Source organism: Vitis vinifera, chromosome 8 (genome assembly GCF_030704535.1).
Source record: "Vitis vinifera cultivar Pinot Noir 40024 chromosome 8, ASM3070453v1".
Classification (NCBI taxonomy): domain Eukaryota; kingdom Viridiplantae; phylum Streptophyta; class Magnoliopsida; order Vitales; family Vitaceae; genus Vitis; species Vitis vinifera.
In genome coordinates this window covers 12,824,767-12,844,511 of record NC_081812.1, presented here as the reverse complement: position 1 = coordinate 12,844,511, position 19,745 = coordinate 12,824,767, and the positions used below count along the sequence as shown (strand labels likewise).

Sequence of the window (19,745 nt, the reverse complement as noted above, 5' to 3'; positions counted from 1 at the left end):
CTTTTTATATAAAATTTAAAATTATTTTATTTTTAACAATAAAAATTAACTCATTTTTTTTATTGGTGAATGCATAGAATGCGTGGGGCCCATCCTCCCATTTAAAAAAAAAAACACCATTTTCCATGCAACAAAATTAATGTTAAGTGATCTCAAATTTACTATGATTAGTAAATTTTCTTTTTTTTTTTCTTTGAGAAGTTAAATAATAAATGCATTTTAATAAAAATTATAAATATATTTTATATTTTTAAATAAAATTGAAATTTACTAGTAATTTTTACAAGATATAAAAAATAATGTTTTTAAAACCTATTTAAAAATTACTAAAATTTTAAAATAATGTTTCAAAAGAGACGCATATATATATATATATATATATATATATATATATATATATAGAGGTTGAAAAAAAGAAAAAGGAGGAGAGAGAAGGGAGGAAACGGACGCATGAAAGTCCCGAGTTTCGAGCGATTCTTTCATCATTGTAAACGGTCTCTACTGTTTATTTGATTCTCTGGATCCGAAAACTGATCCTGAAGAATTCTCTCTCTGCGCCCATCCCAGTAACGATCGTGAGGCTCTCCCACTCATTCACATATACCATTGCTCCATAGGCAAACGTTTCTAATATAACATGTTTTCAGGTTCGTTTTTCTCTATTTCTTCTGTGTTATTTATTTATGCATTTTTCGTTTTTTTTTTTTCACTCTTTGGTTGTATTTTCTCATTAGGGTTTCATGTTTGTCTCGTGTTTTTGTCTTATGAATGCTTTTGATGATGATGGAATCTAATTTGAGTTTGTTTTTAGTGGTTTTGGTGTTGTAGAAGTTGCATGATGGATGATGTTGGTTGCAAGACTGTTGTGAATGAATCTGGAGTGGATGCGGAGGGTTGGAGAGCCGGATTCAATTGGGATGCTCGAGAGAAAGTCGTAAATAGAATGTAATTCTTGTTACTTTGTAATGCAAGACTATGAATTTCAATTTTTTCTTTTTCTTTTTCTTTTTTAAATTTGGTCTTGGTTGTCTCGGTGTTTTGGTTTTCTTGATTGTTTGTTATTGTATATGCTTATCTGGATGGATTGACCCGTGAATGTTTATGGCTGATTTACAAAAAGAAAAACAAAGAATTACCCCCACATATCTTTCCTTTTTAGACATTTGTTTCATTATCATTGAGTTTTGACTGAAACTATTCCGCCACATATGTTTCCTTTTAAAGACATTTTCTTTCATTGCCCCATCAGTTAATCTGTTTGGCCAGAACTGTTTAGATTGGCGGCTATATACTAGACTCAACCATCATAAAGGTCATTATTTGCTTGATTGTGAGCAAGAAAAGTATGAGGTTATGTGCCTCTTTAGTGGCTATTTGATTTGTCTTCATGAAAGGGAATTCACCAATCCTTAAAAGGGAAGAAAACCTAGGAGTGTAAAAGGGTGTGGGGGCTCTGAGGTGCCCTTGTTGCTTTTGTTATCTACTGAGATTAGTTAGTTGTTTTAGGCTAGTTACTTCTGTCCAAGATTCTAAACAGCACTTTAACCTCTATTATCACCAGGAGGATAAGAAATACTTTTATTGATAGTTTTGATGAATTTGGTATTGAATTTTTACGCTACTTTTTTGGCATAGAAGTGTCTGTATAAGAGAAGGTATGGTGTATCTGTGCTTTCAAAGAAAATATAACCTGTGATCCCTTGAAGAGGCTAGGAGACTTGGATGCAAACCTATAGACTTGCATTTTTCCTTGTTCAGGTTGGTCAGTCTGTCTCCTATTTATTTCTCGATAAATATGATATAACTTATGCATTTACTTTGGTGTGCCCCTTTTTGGCGCTTTTCAATGCTACTTTTATTTATCTATCAGAAAAAATGATATAGCTTATGCATTTTGCTCAACAAACCAATTTATGCATAAACAGCACAATGCTTGAAAACCTTATACAAAGCATTGTTTTAGTTGAAATCATTTGTTGTAAAGGGAATTTGACACTCAATGCAATGGGCTTACAAGGGTAGAAGCTATAGATGGTAACTAGCTTTACCTCAGAAAGGATCAACATCTAGCTACTTGGTCTTGGTGGGGTTAATTTAGCGATGTGGAAAAGTAAAGGAGTCATATGTTGCTTGGTCAAGTGTGCAGGCTAAATTTCCCTCATGGAAATGGAATTTGCAAGTTTATGTGGGTAGAGAAGCATTATTATAGTGCATAATCTTGTTCAGCACAATGAAACTACATATTGAAGTAAATAGGCGCTTTGAGAAGAAGGTCAAAACTAGGCAAGTGTTATACATGCAATCAATTGAGGGTAAATACAGTCAAGAAGAGGTTTTTATGCTCCATTTATTAGTGTTTGGACAATTAGTAGAGGACAAGTAAGTTTCCAACCATATCAGGCTTATGTCAAGGACTGAATTTTGAACCCTTATCCTTTTGCATTGATTATAGACATTTGCTTTACATAGAGGACCACTCAATGAATTTGATAGATTTTGTAGATTGGCTGAGTGTCAAGGAGAGGGTTTTCTTTTATCTCCTACTTGCCTAGATTGGGCATCCTTTGTATACACCACACATGTTGTTGTGCCTCCTTTTAGGCACTTTTAATATATTTACTCATTTACCTATCAAAAACAGACACTTGCTATGCATATTCAGGATGATATCAAATGGTATATATATTTTTTCTGCTGATGTACTTTTGCTTTATGGAATTAGAGATTGGGTTAACTTTTTATAGAACCTAGCAATATATGTATTAAAATATAAACGATTTAGGATCAGTAGGACCAGGACACGAATTCATCAGATGCAATTTAGTAAAACAGGAAGCAGAGAGCAGGTATAATTAAAATTGAAAGCCAAAGGATACCCAAAAGTGTCCATTTTCTTTATCTTTGTCCGATTATCCATAGGGAAGGGAGAATATTCTGTAGGTGGCTGCCCTTACAATTAGAGCAGGATGGATGAAGTGTAGCGATACTTCTAAGGATCTGAATGGTAGTAAAATTCCTATCAATTGGAAAGGTCAATTTTATGGCAGTTTATAACATCAGCTATACTTTGTGATACAAAATATTAGGCATTTAAGAAGCGAGATGTTTTGAAAATAAGGATGGCCAAAGTGAGGATGCTAAGATTGATTTGTTGATCAGGGAAAGTTCTCTTAGATAGTTCCACCACATTCAGCAAAGATGAATGAATGACTAATTTGGAGTGAGTCAATTCAAGTTTTATTCAGCTCTGAGGTGGGTTGACCTGGTGCGGAAATACACGAATACCAAGGATGTAACAGAAAGATATGGCTTTAAATAGAATTAGGATTTGTGCATCCAACACCAAAGAGTTGGGGTTAATGATTTAATGAGTTGAGTAGAGTGGAGTCTGAGCATATCTTTAATAATATACTGAGTTGGCAGGACAATGTTTCTATAACTGGACAGGTGGATATATTTATAGAAACTTGCATCTTATTGCATTCTGAATTTTGGCATTTCCTTAAAAAATTGCTTGATACTTGAGTATTTGGCTTAACTTTGAAACCTTCATCACCTAGAATTCATCATTATAATGGACTTCCAGAGGTTTATATCGTTAAAATAATAATAATAATTCTCCATCATTTTATGTTTAGATTTAGTTTTCATTCAGCAGGTTTTCTTTTACATGAGCTTTTATATTTCTCATAGCATACTTGTTTTGCTTTTAATTTATTAACGTTTTAAAAAAAGCAATACCTTTACATGCAGAGTGGAGACTTTGAAGAACCAGGTGCCTTGTTCTGATGCCAATGCTCTAAATGAACTAAAAAATGTTGCTGTGAAATTTGAGGACAAGATATTTTGCGATGCAGCAACAAAGGTATATAGATTAATCCAATTGGCTATGCTACCTAATTTTTCTTTTAGCTACTTGAATTAAACTCTTATATACTTTCCTATGAACTATTAGTATTTATTTTCTTCATTGTTTGTCAGAGTTGTCACTGATAATTTGGATTTTTTTTTCTTCACTCTTAGAGCCTTTTTTTTTTTTACCTAATTTGCATTACTTAGCCATGATTAGTTTGGGAATCAATTTTCCTTACTGAACAGGGTACTTAATAGGCAAATCAAACTAGACAGAGAAGATTGAAAATGTGTGAAATAGTTTCAATACTGTGATATATGTTTCCACTTTTCTGCCATTAGGCCTTTTACTTACCTATAGAGCTGCAATTGTTGTCTTTGAGTGGATTGGATTTGTTTTAATTCAGTGAACCTGTTTCATCCACCAAGAACAAAATTATGGACTTGGGCTACAGGCAACCTAAGGCCTATTTAGACTTAACAGGAAATCAGTTCCCAACAACTCAATCACCCTATTAGAACAAATAGAAATAGGATTAGTATTAAAATAAAAAATAAAAATACTCCATAATTCTTAAACCAGGTATTATCATAAAAATTCAAATAATAATATTTATAATAATCACATTAATTCTCAATACTAGGATTACACACTTGATCAGAATAAAAGGGTAGATATAACACTCAGGATTTCCTGTCCTGATGTTGCCGGGGCTTTGATTTCCTTTCTAGTTTCCACATTTATTTCTTGATGTGATTTTTGGTCACTTTTTGCTCTGCCACCAATTAGAATTAGTCAGAACAAATGACCAGATTTTATTAGAGAAGGAAAGGAAAGAAGCAAGAAGAAAAAAGAAGGGAACTTGTGTGATTGGTTATTATACTGAGAACATATGTTAGCTTAAAAAGTGAGGGGTCATTCAATGCTCTTATAGCAATTGCCCTTCTATTTATTCCTTTACAATTTTAGGAGCTATGAAATATGGAGAAATTCAGATCACTGAAATATTTGAAAGATTCTTATGCTTTTTATTATTATTTTTCTTTTTTTGGTTTGGATGATGATGCATTTGAAACAAAGAGCATGTACATTTTATGCATCCATTGCTTAGCTCTTTGTTGTTCATATCAATATTTTGTCATTTCGTTTTGTTTCTACAAATTTCTCTTTTTTATATTTGTTTTCGTGTTAACTAAATCAGTGTTCACATTATCTGTTATTCAGGATGATTACACATACAGAATATGTCACAGGATGTTGAAAATGGAGAACCTAAAATATCAAAATGTTTCCACATCTTCGTCCACTCCAGGTAACTAAGGTAACTAGCTTTTAGGTAGCTATTGTTTCATGGTTCTGCAAGGCGCAAGGCACACTTAAAGGGAAAGATCTCTTAAGGCCTATGCACAAGTCAGAACACAAGGCGCAGGGCACAGGGCTTGTGCCTGGGTGAAGTGAGGCACAACCTAAGATAGTTAATAGTTCTATTGATACCAAAAGTTCTAATTATTACATTATAAATAACTGATTGAATTCTATTCACTCATATCCTGATGCAAAACAAGTAAGACTCAAAATGTTCACTGCAAAGTTTTGAGGTTCCCAAGACCCAAAACTTTTATATCAAAATCTCAGAATTTATTATAACACATTGCATTTTTGAGGCTTATGCCTCAGTAGCCTCGAGGATTAAACCTCAGTAGCCTTAAGATTGCATGCCTCAATTTCCTTGTCTTGAGGATATAGTCTTTGGTCTACCTTCCAGTTCCTCAACTTGAGGCAAGCCTTAAGGAATGTGCCTCAAATGACTTCCAAAACACTGCCTATCATAAACATATGACTGTTTTTCAATGCTTCCTGAACTATCAATAATGAAAAGGAATGGATAAAATCATAATGGGGCTCCAATTCAGGATAGAATGACATAATGTATACCTCTTTTCATAGAGTTTAGAAGTGTAAAGGTCAACATAGTTGTGGATATCTAAATTCACATTCAACAAAAGTAGGTGTATGTCAGTCTTGATAAGTATCCCACATATTTTATTACACTTTCCAGCCACTTATGGGAACTGACCCCTATACCCACACAAAAAAAATGTAAAAGCAAATTGTCTTTCTTTGTATAGAGCATATGTAAGCCCTGATTGAGAGAGCTTCTTAAATTCTAAAAATAGTATTTGAAGGTTAAACACAACTTCTAAGGCTATCTTCATAGAATTATCAAACGTAACCCATGGCTTGTGTCAAACATGATGTAGGGAGCATTTTTTTTTTAAATTTAATTTAATCTTTTTAAAATTTCAAAATTTTCCTTTTTTTAATAAAAGAATTTTAAAAAATGATTTCAAAACATAAATTCAATCACGCAAGTAAATTGACTACTTTTAGTTTCACTTCTTCTATTGCTAGAAACAGAAGTTAAAAACTACCTCAAAATCAACATAATCGCTGTAATGCCAGAGAATTTAATGTAGTTGTATTTGCTAAGGTAAGGATCTACTAATGTGAAAGCCTCTACCATCTGTTACAGGAATAAGTCAAACCACCAAGCTAGAAGTTGTAGGGCATAGCTCCAGCTTGCAGAATGTTTCTGGATTTTCACATGAACTTGTAGGCAATTCGGTAGGGCAACATGTGCGTTCAAATGCTTTTGCCAATACACAAAGAGAGATGCAAGGAAGTCAGCCTTCACAACAAGTGGCTTTCCAGCCACACCAAAGGCAGCACTTGCCACATCAGTTTTTGAAGCAGAAGGTTCAGAAACAAAATATTCATCCCTCATTCATGCAACCCAACATCCATTACAGTCATCATGATCGACAGCAGCAGCAGATCCTATCACAGCCAACCCCACTACAATCTTCTCAGCAGTTAATGTTACCAACACAACAGCCTCGACAACTAATCGGGCAGCAATTAAACACAACACTATTGCAACAGAATCATCAATTTGGCCAGCAAAATAATCTGTCAGAGCACCAGCTGCAGCAACCGTCATTTTATATGCAGAATATGTCAAATTCATTCCAACAGCCACTGAACCCACAAAGTAATGTTTCTGGAGTACAGCAACAGCAGAAGATTGTTGGACCACAATCAGATGTCTTGAACATGCAGGTACATCAGCATTCAGTAAACATCCTTCAACAAGCTGAGACAAACACTGCACAAAAGAATGTCCCATGGACATCACAAACGTTACAGTTGCATAAGCTACTGGGTTCACAACAGAAAAATAATTCATTACCAGAGAGCTCTCCACATAGGCCTCAAACATCACCTGCCTTGCTTCAGCCTCAGAATGTAATAGATAAGCAGAAACAACTACTTAAGTCACAGAGAGTGCTTCCAGAGGCATCATCAGGTATGTAACTACATCAAATAGTAGGCGGAAACGACTTTATTGCTTTTCTTTTTTCTCCCATGATGATGCATTATTATGATCACTTCAATGACTAACTGTAAACTGGTGATCAAGCTTTATTTTTCTGCCAATTCCTCTTGGTCTTTGCAAAAAAGTGCATGTCATTACCTTCGCATTGGTTAGGACTAAGAATGAGTGAGGATCAGTACCTATAAACTCAGCAAGCCACAAGGAAAACCAGGCCAAGTTCCCAGGAAAGATGGGATTTTAAGTTGGACAGGCTCAAAGAATCTATTTGACCTAGTTGGCTCATTCCTGACTTGCAAAAAGTTAGAGATCAGTTAGAAACATTGATCTTTTTGTTTAATTTCTGCAATTGGATCCTTATATTTTTTTGTTTTGAGTTGAATATCCATTTTTCTTGTGAGTTCAACCTTTTTGCCTGTTTGTAATTTTTTCTTAAATGTCATAATATTCGCATTTTAACTTGAATGAGCTGGAATCTACTTGGTTTGTCATCATTCTGAGTAGGCCTACTGTTGTTATGCTACAGCTATGAGGCTATGAAATTGTTGATTTAGCTGTCCTTCAGGCAGTATTTCATCATATCAGGTTTGGGTTGCCTGGTCAGTTCCAGGTCCACAAGATCACATTACCCAAAGTTACTTAATTTGGGTTATTGTTGGGTCTAGGTTGGGAGGCCAAATTCAAACCATGGACCTCTTCTATACCAACTCATGTTGCTTCCATAAGCAATATCAGGATACAGGTCAAAACACATACAACACCATTGGTATTGGGAAACAACTTTGTATTCTAGGAAAAAAAGTTAAAACTTAAAAAAACTAGAAAGTAATTTAAAAATATAAATTTAATATCTTAAAGAGGTTAAACGAGTTATAATCATGTTGATGAGTTAGAATCATATTAAATAATTAGAATTGTATTAATGGGTTATCTTTCTTAATTTAACCCATTTATTAAACAGGTTAAATAGGTCATAGGGTATTATTTCTGTAATAAATGAATCATGCTCATGATAGATCATTCTAACATGATCATTAAACAAGTCATAGGGGGGTAGGGTGTTTACAAATATCAAAGATCACTAATGAAACATCCACAAGGGAAATGAGGAAGTGAGAGCAGTGAAGAGAAGGGATGAAGACTACCAATGTAAGCCACATGAGCACGGCACATTCCAGAGCTTCTCAGGATTGCTTGGTTTAAATTCCTAGTCACCTGTCACAGCCACATAGCCCATCTCCCATCCCAAATTGCAAGTCAGGAGAGTGGTAACTATAGAATAAAATTTCTGTAGTGGGGAAGGAAGTAGGTGTCATTCTCGTTTTTCTTCATTGTATAAAAGAATAAGACTTGTGAAGGCCCAAATTCATGTTTTAGTGGTGGTTGAGAACGAAATTCCCCATTAGAATTTAGTGAATATTGGGTTGAATTTGACAAGAGTGGAGCTTGAAGAAACCTAAAAATCATAAAATTAAGGGGTAAAGGGGACCCTAAGGCTTTTTGGAATTAGTAATGACACACTAGTTCTTGGTTGGAGTTGAAGTATGGATCTTCTCTGGGCCTAAGGAAGTGCACCCCAATGCTACTGTCAGCTACGTACAAGTATTGGAACTTTTGCAAAGAGGATTGTAGGGAATTCCATGGTGATAAAAGCAAATCAAAATATGAAAAAGGGGAAAGAAAAGGAGAAGATAACAATAGCAAAGGCAGTTGCTTGGAGATAGTGGAGTGCTAAGGAAGAGGAATGTTTAGGGCAAGTCATGGGGCAAGGTTGGGGGCTTTCTCTTTGAAGCATGTCTCTCACCACATTAAATGTTCCATGTCATCAAATGATATATGTTATCAAATGAGGAGTGGGGGCTCCACTTAATTCCTAAAACAGCATCACTCTAGATTTAGGTCATTTTAGGAACCAAAAAGAGGGGTGGGGGTGGGGGTGGGGAGGCATTTTTCAGTTTAGTGGGAATGATGTGACTGAAGTATCTGACAGTGGAAAAACTCAGTCAACAGAAAGGAATACAGTACCTGAATAAAAGGAGTAAAAAGTGGAATAGAACCATGGCATTACAAGGATTGTGGAAGGACATGTGGCGGAATTAATGGATAGAATAACCCAGGGTTAACAAAAATGTAGCAAAGATTAGTTAGAATCTTGTACTACAAATATGACAAAGGAGATATGTTAGGGGATTTTATGGCACTACCAATGTATTATGCTTTTATTTAACTATAGTGAAAAAGAAATTTCTTTTGAACATTTTACCCTACTCTTGCTATCTAGTTCCATTATTATAGACTGATGACTTTTTTAGGTTTCTCTAATCCCAACTGTTAATATGAGCATACTATAATCAGCAAAATATATTACTTTTGCATTCTATGATTGCTCAGCTTCATTTGGGGAATTATTTCATGATGCAATATTTTTCTGGGAATATCTTGCTTCTTCTTTTGCTTGGAATAATTTTTTGTCTAGACACTAGAAAGAAAAAGTATCAATTAACAATTTCGCTTGCAGTGCCAGTAGAGTCCACAGCACATATAGAAAATCCAAATACAGCAGATTGGTATGATCAAGCCTATCAGAAGGTGATTCTGTAGTTTCTCAATTTTTGCATGTGTATGGATGCCAAGTTCTATTATCTCAACCACACTTTAGTCTCTGATTTATGGTGATATAGATATTAAACTGATATGAAAATGTTCTCTAATTGTCAATTTCATTGGGCTTGACCAAAGAGCTTTTCTTTCCCTTCTTTTACTCTGGTGGTTGTAATTGAAGGTAATGCAGGCTAGGTTAATAGATTCCTATTTAACATCATAATCATTATTTAGAATCAATCTCCTCGTGTTTGCTCGGTTTCATATTCATCCAGTCTACATTTTGCTGAGCATTATTGTAAACTTTCATGTAAAAAATTAAAGTGGCTTCTGCACAAAAAGTGAATTTTATAAGGATCTGAACTTTTAGTCAATTGTGTGGCCTCCACAAGCAAAAAGATGGCCTGTCTTCAACACATTTCTTTGTACATGCACAATAAATCATCTGAATGTTTTGTTTTTCTTCTTAATCATGTGATTCTCAAGTCCCAATTATACTGCAATCTCTTCTCCAACTGCTTTAATGGAAATTGAAAATTTTTTTGGTCAGTTACTTGCTTCAAACTAAAACTCTTTTTTCTCTCTTGATGCCATTATTTTCCATGCTGACTTTCCATACAATTAACTATAGTTCTCATATTCTGTGTTAGCATAAATTTTATTACCTCTAGGAAAGGGTAATAATAGTTTGGGTTCTATCAATCTCTCAATTCCTTTTAATTGCATGGCTAATGTCAAAATTCATACCCACCAAATATCACTTGATCCATTCCTTCGATGACAAGTTGAAATGTTGTGATGTGATGCTTGGTCATCCCTATTCTTTGAGTTTGAAAAGAGTTTGACATCTTTTGGGACCCATTCATGTGGTTGCTTTTGAAGGTGTAAATGTGGTTTTGTAGCAATGAGTTGCATTACATCATAGTACCAAGGTTGGTTTTCTAGAACCTAGCATTTGTGTTAATAAAACTTGGCACTAGCCTACGTTCTAAAGGACAAATTTGAGTTCCATAGTTTAGCTTTTTCTTGACCATAGACAAATATGAACACTTTAAATAGGCAAGAAGACAATATTTCTCTCAACATTCACCATTTATTGCAGGCCACCCATGTTAAGGCAAATCTGCAAGATGTATAGCAAAAATTATCCAAATTGTGTTCTTCTAGAATCATCTTACAAGCAATACTATTTTTATAACTAGTGAAAACATTAATTGCCAAAAGGAGGTATATTAGTTCTTAGAAAGAGTATCCTAGATTGAAAAGGATTCAAAGAGATTTTTGTGGGAAAATCTTTGGGAAGGTAATAAAATGGCACTTAGTGAGCTGGTCTAATGTCTGTAAGGATAAAAAGTTTGGAAGATTGGGTATTTGAAGTCTGGAGGTTCTTAATCAGGCCTTACTTGGCAAATGGTTGTGGAGGTTTGCCCTTGAGTGGGAGAGGTGGTGGAGGTTGATCATTCAAGGAAAGTTTGGGGAAATGGATGGGGGTGGAATACTTGCAAGGTGAGGGAGACTTTTGGTATGAGTCTGTGGAAAGACATTAGAAAAGGATGGGAGGAGTTCAAGCTTAGGACAACTATTCAGGTTAATATTGGTACATGAGCAATATTTTGGTGGGATAGTTAGGTCAGGGAGAATTGTTTGAAAGAAGCATTTGCTCTAATGTTCAGTTTAGTCACCCATAGGAATGCTATATTTACCAGCCTGTGGTAAGGGGGAGGCAATGGAGGTTAGTGGCTGGAGCAATTTAGAAAACCTTTCCATGACCAGGAATTGGAAGGGGTATCCAAATTTTTGGAGCTTATTTATACAATGAAAGTGCAAGAAATAGGAGAAGATACCTTAAGAAAAGGAAACTTCAGTGTCAAATGGTGCTACAGTTATTTGTGTGCTGAAACTAGAGTAAATCTCCCAGCCAAGGAAATTTAGGGCTCTCAAGCTTCTTTGAGATCTTGCTTTTTCACTTAGGAAGCAATATCAGGGAAGATTTTAACTACAGACTTGTTAATGAAGATGGGGTTGGTCGATGGTTAAAATAGATGTAATCTATGTAAAGAGAGCGGAGAGTCTACTAACCACATTCTAATTCCTTATAGGTGGTCAAAGGAGTTAGGGATGTTCCTCTTAGCAATCTTTAGTTTGAAATGGGTGTTTCTAGAGATAAGAAATATGCTCCTCAAATGGAAGGTTAATGGATTGGATAAGAAGAGACGCTCTATTTGGCGAATGGCTCCCCTATGTGTGATCTAGTGCATAAGGAAAGAGCATGAACGCCGAATCTTTAAGGGTGAAGAACTCTTAGATTGGAGGTTAAAGGAGAACTACACTAGATCCCTCTTGGAGGGGTCAAATGTTTCATTAGATTTAGGAAACTTCTCAATGTTTTGACTTTTTAGATAGTCTTAGTTGTGACTAGATTGGGATTTGTGGCTATTTTTTTTAGATACCTATTGGTATTCTTTGTTGGTTTTTTTATGCGTATATTACCTGTATGCATAGTATGCCCCCATTTTCTTGGTGCCTTTTAATAGAATGCTCCATTTGATTATTTAGACCAAAAAAAAAAAAAAGGATTACTTGGATCAGGTTGGCTATGATACTCCAGGTTTCTTTGTTTGGTCCTATAGGCTTCTTAGGAATAGGATTCTAGTGATGCTTAGGCAATCAAGTTGAGATAAGTGAGTTGTAAAATTTTAAAATAGGAATTATGAAGTTTCTAGAACCTAATGCTCAGGATGCTTGTCCTAGGGAAGATTAGCAAATCAGAAATGCAAAAAAGAAATAAGATTTGTACCCTGAATTCAACGTTTCACCAAATATTTCAAATTAAAAAAAAAAAATCACAACATATCTGTGATTTTGTCTTTCTGTTTTTCAGTCATAAAATTACTATATAGATTTTGTTTTGATAGAAAAATGAGGCTAGCTAAAATGTGGATATGAGGTGGATGAGTGGGAATGAAAAAGAATAGGGAAGAAAGAATAAATGCATCAGTGTGAAGATAGAGGTGAGGGAGAGTCATGTGATTAGATTTGTATTAAAGGCTCGACAAGCATGAGGATTTTTATTTTTATTTTTGATAGGCAACAAGGACAAGGAATTCAAAAGAGAACATGGGTTGAGATGGTGAAAAAAGACATGATGCACTAGGATTTAACAAAAAGAAATGTCCTAGAGAAAGCTGAATGGTGAAACAAGAGTCTAGTAGATGCCCCCCAGGTAAGTTACTTAAGGAGCTGACTCATTTTACCTGATACAGGTTGAAGTTATAAACAGATAGATGGTGCAGGGTTTTTGGCTTCTTTAGCTGAAATTACATGGGTAGCACCAAGATGGCACACTTGATAGTGATATCATTTTGAGAGTTTAGGAGGAGCCCTAAAGAAAGAGCATTATGGAATGGAGCCATCCTTGCTACTACCGGTGATCTGATCAGAGAGGCATGCTGGAATTTGTTAGGACAGGAATAAATTGGTGGATGATTTATGGGACAATGTACACTTCTTCAATACTCTTTGGATGTTTACCTCCAAGGAGTTAAAAGGTAAACTGCATGTGCTCTGTTGCTGAATTGGAGGTTTGCCCGTCTTTCTTGGATTGGTTATTAGAGTTGAGTGGACTCCCCACCCTGGCCTTGGGGTTTCAAAACTCAGTTTTCATTTTTATTTTTTGGGTAATCCAGGTGGATGGTTACTTTAGCCTTATTAAAGATGAGAGAGAGGGACAATTCTAAGAGCCTTTGTGAAGCCAGTTAATTTGGGTTTGGCTATTGAAGTACTGATCCTAGTTCTATTATTGGATTTAAGAAATGTCTTTGGCATGGCCATGCCTAATTTGTTATCTAAAGATGACTTAATATCAATAACTCCTAGGCTACACTGGACAGGAGAGGACCTTGGAGATACACTCATTGGCTCCCAAGGCTAGTGTATCTTTCTAGAGTCGTTGTTCTCTTGTTCTGGTAGATCTGGAGAGGCAAATTAAGGGGCTGATTGTCTCGCAGAGGCCGCTCTCTTGTATTTTTTTTCCCTTATATGGAGATTATCTGCCCCATGACCTTCATTAGTTTTTTGTTTTTGTTTGTCTTTTTATTCGTTTGCTTTTTTTTTTTCTTTTTTTTTGGTTGCCAAGTTCTCACTGTGCTTATTTTTCTCTTATGTTATCTATTTGTTTTGTGTACATGTGGAAGGACCTCTTGTCCTTTCTGTATAGAAATTTCCTCTACCTGGAATCTTCTCTCATTTCTTATAAAATAAAATTCATGTTGGTGCCTCCAAGCAGGTAAGGAACTATTCTAATACAAGATGAACCACTAGAAGCACTGTAGAAACTGATTGGCATATGTCTAATTTGTCCAACTATTTTGAAATCTCTAGAAAAGAAATTAGAAACTTGAGGGAAAAGCCCCAACTTAACTCTAAAAGAAAAGGCAACTTAATTCTAAAAACAAAGGCAACAATCTTGAAACTCAGACTTCTGTTTTATATATATGGAAGTTGTCTGGTGCTACTCAGAAGCACCATGTTATGCTGTTCCAATATAAGATTAGGTCACAGTACTTAAGATTGTCCCTTTTCTGTACCATCAAATTAATTAGACAACACTTTTGCATGTGGCTGCTGCTGTCCCTTAATAAATGAATGCTTATATCCTTTGATGATGAGTTTGAGGAATTCATGGGTAATGCTCATATTTCTCTTTGCCATATTACTTGCTGATTTGTTGTGGGTACTCCACCCTCCTCTCAATCACTTGCTGATTTATTGTGGGTAATCCTCCCTCCCCACCTGCACTCCCATCCTCTCTTTCTCCCCCTCAAACACACTCACATATCACCTGCTCATTTGTTCATACTTCTTATGATGGGATCTGCATGCCACATATGTTTGGTATTCTCATAACAAGGAATACAGCATTATGGTCAAAACATCTGTATTCATTTCAGTCAAGGATAACAATAAATTTCTAAGCCGACATCTAAAAGCATGAATCCTTTTCTTACTGTCCAAATATTTGTAATTTGCTTTGCAGCTTCAGCCCGTGAGGGAGAAGGTTTTATCAGAACTGCTTAAAGCATATAAGTCAGTTCATTCCATTTGCCTTAAGGTACTAATGCCTAAATATTTCCTTTCATTTCACTTCCTTTGCAAATCCAACTTATGAATTAAAATTGATCTGTTAGTTCTTGATTTGTTTTTTGATTTTTTGTTGTTGTTGTTGTGTGTATGATAGTGAGATTTCTTCTTGCAGGCATTAGAGCCGGGAGTGGCTGAGAAGTGGAAAAATAAAAAGTCAACGTTGGAGAAAATGATCAGATTCTTGCAACTTTCAAGAAGTGATATTGTACATTGCCCAAAGGACAAGGTGGTTTACTATCAACATATGATATTAAACTACTGGAGTTCAATTTGCAAGAGTCATGGTTCTGCACAGAACCAGGGACCTCAACTTCAGGTTCCTGGTAGTCAATCTCTGACACAGCTGCAGCAACAGAGAAACATGAAACCATCACTCAGCCCCATGAACTTGATCTCAAGTACCCCAGCTGGTACTATTTCTATGTTATCAACGCATCAAGGGGTTCCAAATTCACAACCTAACACAAGTTCACTTCAATCCAGTTCCCAAGTTGGTTCAGAACAAAGGAATGCATTGAGTCCATTTCACCAGACTTTCATGAAGCCTATGCAGCAAAATGTTGTAAATGTGCTACAAGCAACAAACTCCCCCTCTAATACCACCTTAGATCATACCATGAGTTCCCCTCAGCCAAGTTCTGCTGGTGCCACTTTCCCACAACTGAAGCAACAACAGAAACATCAAATCATGCAGACACAAAAACTGAAGCCACAAATGCACCAGCAATGGATTCACAGGAAGCAACAGATGATGCAGAAAATGTATGATAGTGATGGGAGTGTGAAACCGTTAATAGGTGTCAGTTCAGGGATGGTTCAGCAGCATCATTCAACTAGCCAAAACTTAGATTATCTCCATCAATCATTGTTGTCCGCAAATCCTCATCACCTGCATGCCACTTCCCCTCAAACATCTCAGCATTCTTGTCCACAGATTGACCAGCAAAATTATTTATCACCACTTTCAAAATCTGGGACTCCTTTGCAATCTGATGCTTCACTTTTCATTGTTCCTTCTCCTTCTACTCCCTTGACCCCATCTTCTGTACCAGTTGACCTGGATAAACACCCTTCTGGTGTTTTGCCACTCTCAGTTGCAGAAAATAATGGACACCCTCAGACACCTGTTGCCCTTGCCCAAGTCCAGATTCAGAACCAGGCCCTTACCATGGGAACTCCTGGGATATCAGTTTCCCCCTTGCTCGCGGAGTTAACTAGTCCAGATGGAAATGAACAATCACGCATTATGGAGCAGCCACTTGATCGCTTACTTAAAGCGGTCTGATCATTCAGCTTCTCTCTGATGATGCTTACTTAGAAATTTTCTTCCCTTTTTTATTCGTTTCTTCTTTCTAGTTAGATGTTGTCTGCTATATTCTAAATATATTAATTTTTTTCAGGTTAAATCAATATCACCAAAAGCATTGAGTGCTTCTGTCCAGGAAATTGGCTCAGTTGGCAGTATGATTGACCGGATAGCCAGAACAACAGACTGTAATGAATCTAGAGCTGCTATTTCTTTGGACTTGGTGGCTAATACTAGATATCATTTGCAAGTACAGAATCTTAGTGGGAGTCCTCCATCAGAAAAGATGAACCGCCATATAAGTGCAATGGCTTTTGATGAATTATCCCCATCTGTCATCAAAGTTAATAATCTCAAGCAATTAAGGGGTCAGATTTCTGACATAGATTCGACTGCTAATTCTAGGATCAAGAGGCCCCGGATTGAGGTATGATTTCAGCTCCTGCATATTTTGCTATTCAACTGAGTCATATTGACAGAATTGCAATGTGATTGAAGATGCTTTTATTGTTTATTGTACTCCTCACATGATACCTGACTGGGTGCAGATGCTTTTATTGTTTATTGTAAATATGCAGTATCATGAAGATGATGTCCTCATTGATCATAATATCCCCCAAGTATTACAGAAAATATTTTTAAAATCAAGTCATATGCTTGCTCATGATTTTATGGAGGATATGGCCCTAAACAAAGTTCCAAGGGCTGATGGACAAGATTCCTTTAGCTGACTCCAAGTATTTGATTTAGACTTTATTGAGTACTGTACCGTTAGAATTATGGTTTTCACATGCATAACATACTGATCCCAGAAAATCTAGTAATCTTCCTTTCAATGCTATTATATTATTAAAAGGTCCTCCAGTTTACTTATAGATGGAACTGTGTATATTGTTCGGACATCATTACCAGCTATCTTTTATTTGTTCTGTGCCAAGAATAAAAAAGAACCAGACATGTAACTTGGTTGATGTGATTAATGAAACCAAATAGAGATTAAAATAAGAAACCGATGTCAGTTATAAATAATATACAAAAGAATATGTCTATAAACTATAATATACTGAAAATGGAATTTCATGAGAACATTCTTAAGAAGCCAATGTCATGTTATATATTTACAGTTTCTTGTGAATACATGCTGTTTCTTTGACTAATATGCTTTGTCAAATGTTTAATAATATATGCTATCATCAAGCAGGTGGAGTTATGCTTTTCTGAATTGAGTTTATCTCCTATTACGATCGACAAACCATAAGGAATATCTTAAAAATGATCATTTTTTTGTTTGTTTACATTATAATTGATAAATATTTGGCAGGAAAATTACTTACCTATGTTAATATCAAAGATCACATGTTTTTAACCGCATGTATGCCACATCTGCAGTATAGCTGCAAGCATGGTTTCTTGAAGGTAGAATGATTTAGATTTGTCTTGTACTTCTGGAGAAATTTATCAGATCAATCCCAGGTTTCTGCTGTTTCATTTTATCAAATCTTTTTCTCATTTCTTCCAGCTCCCTTTGATCGATGGCTTGATGGTTTGTTCTCACTGATTTCTCTCTAAAAGTGTAGACCAAAGCAATTAACTCGGCTTGCTTCATAACCAATGGCATATATCTTCTTGATGTTCTGTAATTTCATATTGGATCTTAAACCAGTTCTGATTCATGAATTTAGTTGTTGGTAAAATGACTGAAGAGTATGATATTTTGATTTTCAACAGGGCATCATCAAGCTATACATCCCTTTTTCCAATTCATTATGGTCTAGTTTATTGTTAGTCCAAACCGATTCTTTTTGCTTTCCATAAGAAAGAGCAATTTCATAACTTGTATCAGCCTGCTTTAGTTTTTACCATCATCATCCCTGCTGTACCTTTTACATGGACCAGATCACTACTTTTCATTGTTCAGAAGCTGACAGTGGTAGTGGACTTCTGGATGCTTTCTTTTCTAGTTCTATGCTTGTCTTGCAACTCATTTGTTTCAACACCCTCATTGAGCCATCCTCTTTTGCACTCATATATCTCATGGAATTAACTGGTCCCTGTAATCGCAGCCTTGCAATGAATTATTGGAAGAGATCAGACACATCAACCAGCGACAAGTTGAAATTGTAGTAGATATCGTTTCAGTTTCAGCTGAAGATGTTGGTACAGCTAGTGCTGGTGAAGGAACTACTGTCAGATGCTCATACAATGCAGTGGCTCTACGTGAAAATTTTAAATTGAAGTGTGCAGCAACACAAATTGTGAGATTTGTAAATTTCTGACCACATTGTAATTATCAATACATTGATATCTGTTTTTTTTACTGATGTATATCTTTCTACAGCTGTCAATTCTTCCAATATGGTTTCTTGTCCCTGCAAACTATCCAAATTCTTCTCCTACAGTCCTAGACAAGTTGCCATTTGACTGGAGGTGAGGAAGTAGTATGTTCATATATATTTTTGCATATTAATACTCCTTTATGCTATATGTTGGATCAAGTTTGAATATATAGTGATTCACAGAGAGAACTACTACATTTGTGTATTATTGTCTGTATGCTCGGGGTTATGCCTACTGTCACTTTTTTATGATTCTCAGATCTTCTGTTTTGGCTGTTTGAATACAACTATAAAAATAAGTCTGACATAGAGTTTCCACTCTTGTACAGTAGCAACAGGAAAGAGCATGAAGATCTATCACAGAAGGCAAGGTCAAGGTTCAACTTATCTCTCCGCAACCTCTCTCAGCCCATGTCACTAACAGAGATGGCAAAAACTTGGGAGGTTTGTGCTCACTCCGTGTTTTATGAGTATGCCCAGCTGATGGGAGGAGAATGCTTCACTTCAAGATATGGCACATGGGAGAATTGTGTAGTTGCGTCTTGATCATTTTGCTAGCTCCCTCTGAATCAGTTTCGTGAGAGTACATGCTTTTAATCATTCTGAGCTGATTAATTTTGGGTACCACAAAGGGCCGTTCTTAATCTAGGACACTATAATTTGGTATATTTGGACTGAAAGGACCTTCCCTATCCATTGAAACATCTAGCATTTGAGCACACACAGGAGTGGGTTCACCTCTAGTATAACGTGAAAACCACTGGCTTGTCTTGGGAATGATTTTTCCTTGTGCCGTAATCCCCCGGTCTTTTGGTGTAAATTTAAAACATAAAAACCAGTGAAAGCAAGGTAAAACAAACTACTGGCCCCAGATGGCTATACCAGGCAAATTAAACCACCTGAAATTTAGGTGAATTTCAGAAAATGTTGCAATTCTAGAAATCCAAACTAGATATGTTGATTTATAAAGAAACTGCTTTACAGGGGCTTTGGTTTTCCTAGACCTTGCAAGCTCCATGAACTTCTGGTATAAATAAATAAATAAAAGTCTATTTTAAAGAAAACTAAAACCATCTGCTAATTGCCATGCATTAGAAGTCTATATGCAGGAAC

At 35.8% G+C, this 19,745-nt stretch overlaps 1 protein-coding gene across 2 annotated transcripts; it reads left to right on the top strand.

The window, feature by feature from the left end:
• The first annotated feature begins 421 nt into the window (after positions 1–421).
• LOC104880073 (mediator of RNA polymerase II transcription subunit 15a) lies at positions 422–19,392 on the top strand. Of its 2 annotated transcripts, XM_010655344.3 has the most exons (12): positions 422–647; positions 812–945; positions 3,754–3,865; positions 5,078–5,165; positions 6,387–7,220; positions 9,766–9,836; positions 14,884–14,958; positions 15,103–16,269; positions 16,391–16,723; positions 18,360–18,551; positions 18,635–18,723; positions 18,962–19,392. In XM_010655344.3, exons 2-12 carry the CDS (start codon positions 836–838, stop codon positions 19,176–19,178), a joined length of 3,288 nt encoding a protein of 1,095 aa, XP_010653646.1. In that variant the 5' UTR covers positions 422–647; positions 812–835; the 3' UTR covers positions 19,179–19,392. The 2 variants fall into 2 exon arrangements, with proteins under 2 accessions (XP_010653646.1, XP_019077463.1); XM_019221918.2 differs by lacking the exons at positions 422–647; positions 812–945; positions 3,754–3,865 and having other exon boundaries at positions 5,086–5,174.
• Positions 19,393–19,745: the final 353 nt, after the last annotated feature.

Bases quoted from the DNA above. Each gene is read 5' to 3' on its own strand.
- LOC104880073 (XM_010655344.3), top strand. From the start codon at position 836: ATGATGGATGATGTTGGTTGCAAGACTGTTGTGAATGAATCTGGAGTG. The intron at 3,866-5,077 runs GTATATAGATTA...TCTGTTATTCAG, and splicing joins TTTGCGATGCAGCAACAAAG to GATGATTACACATACAGAAT. The intron at 16,270-16,390 runs GTCTGATCATTC...AATTTTTTTCAG, and splicing joins TTGATCGCTTACTTAAAGCG to GTTAAATCAATATCACCAAA.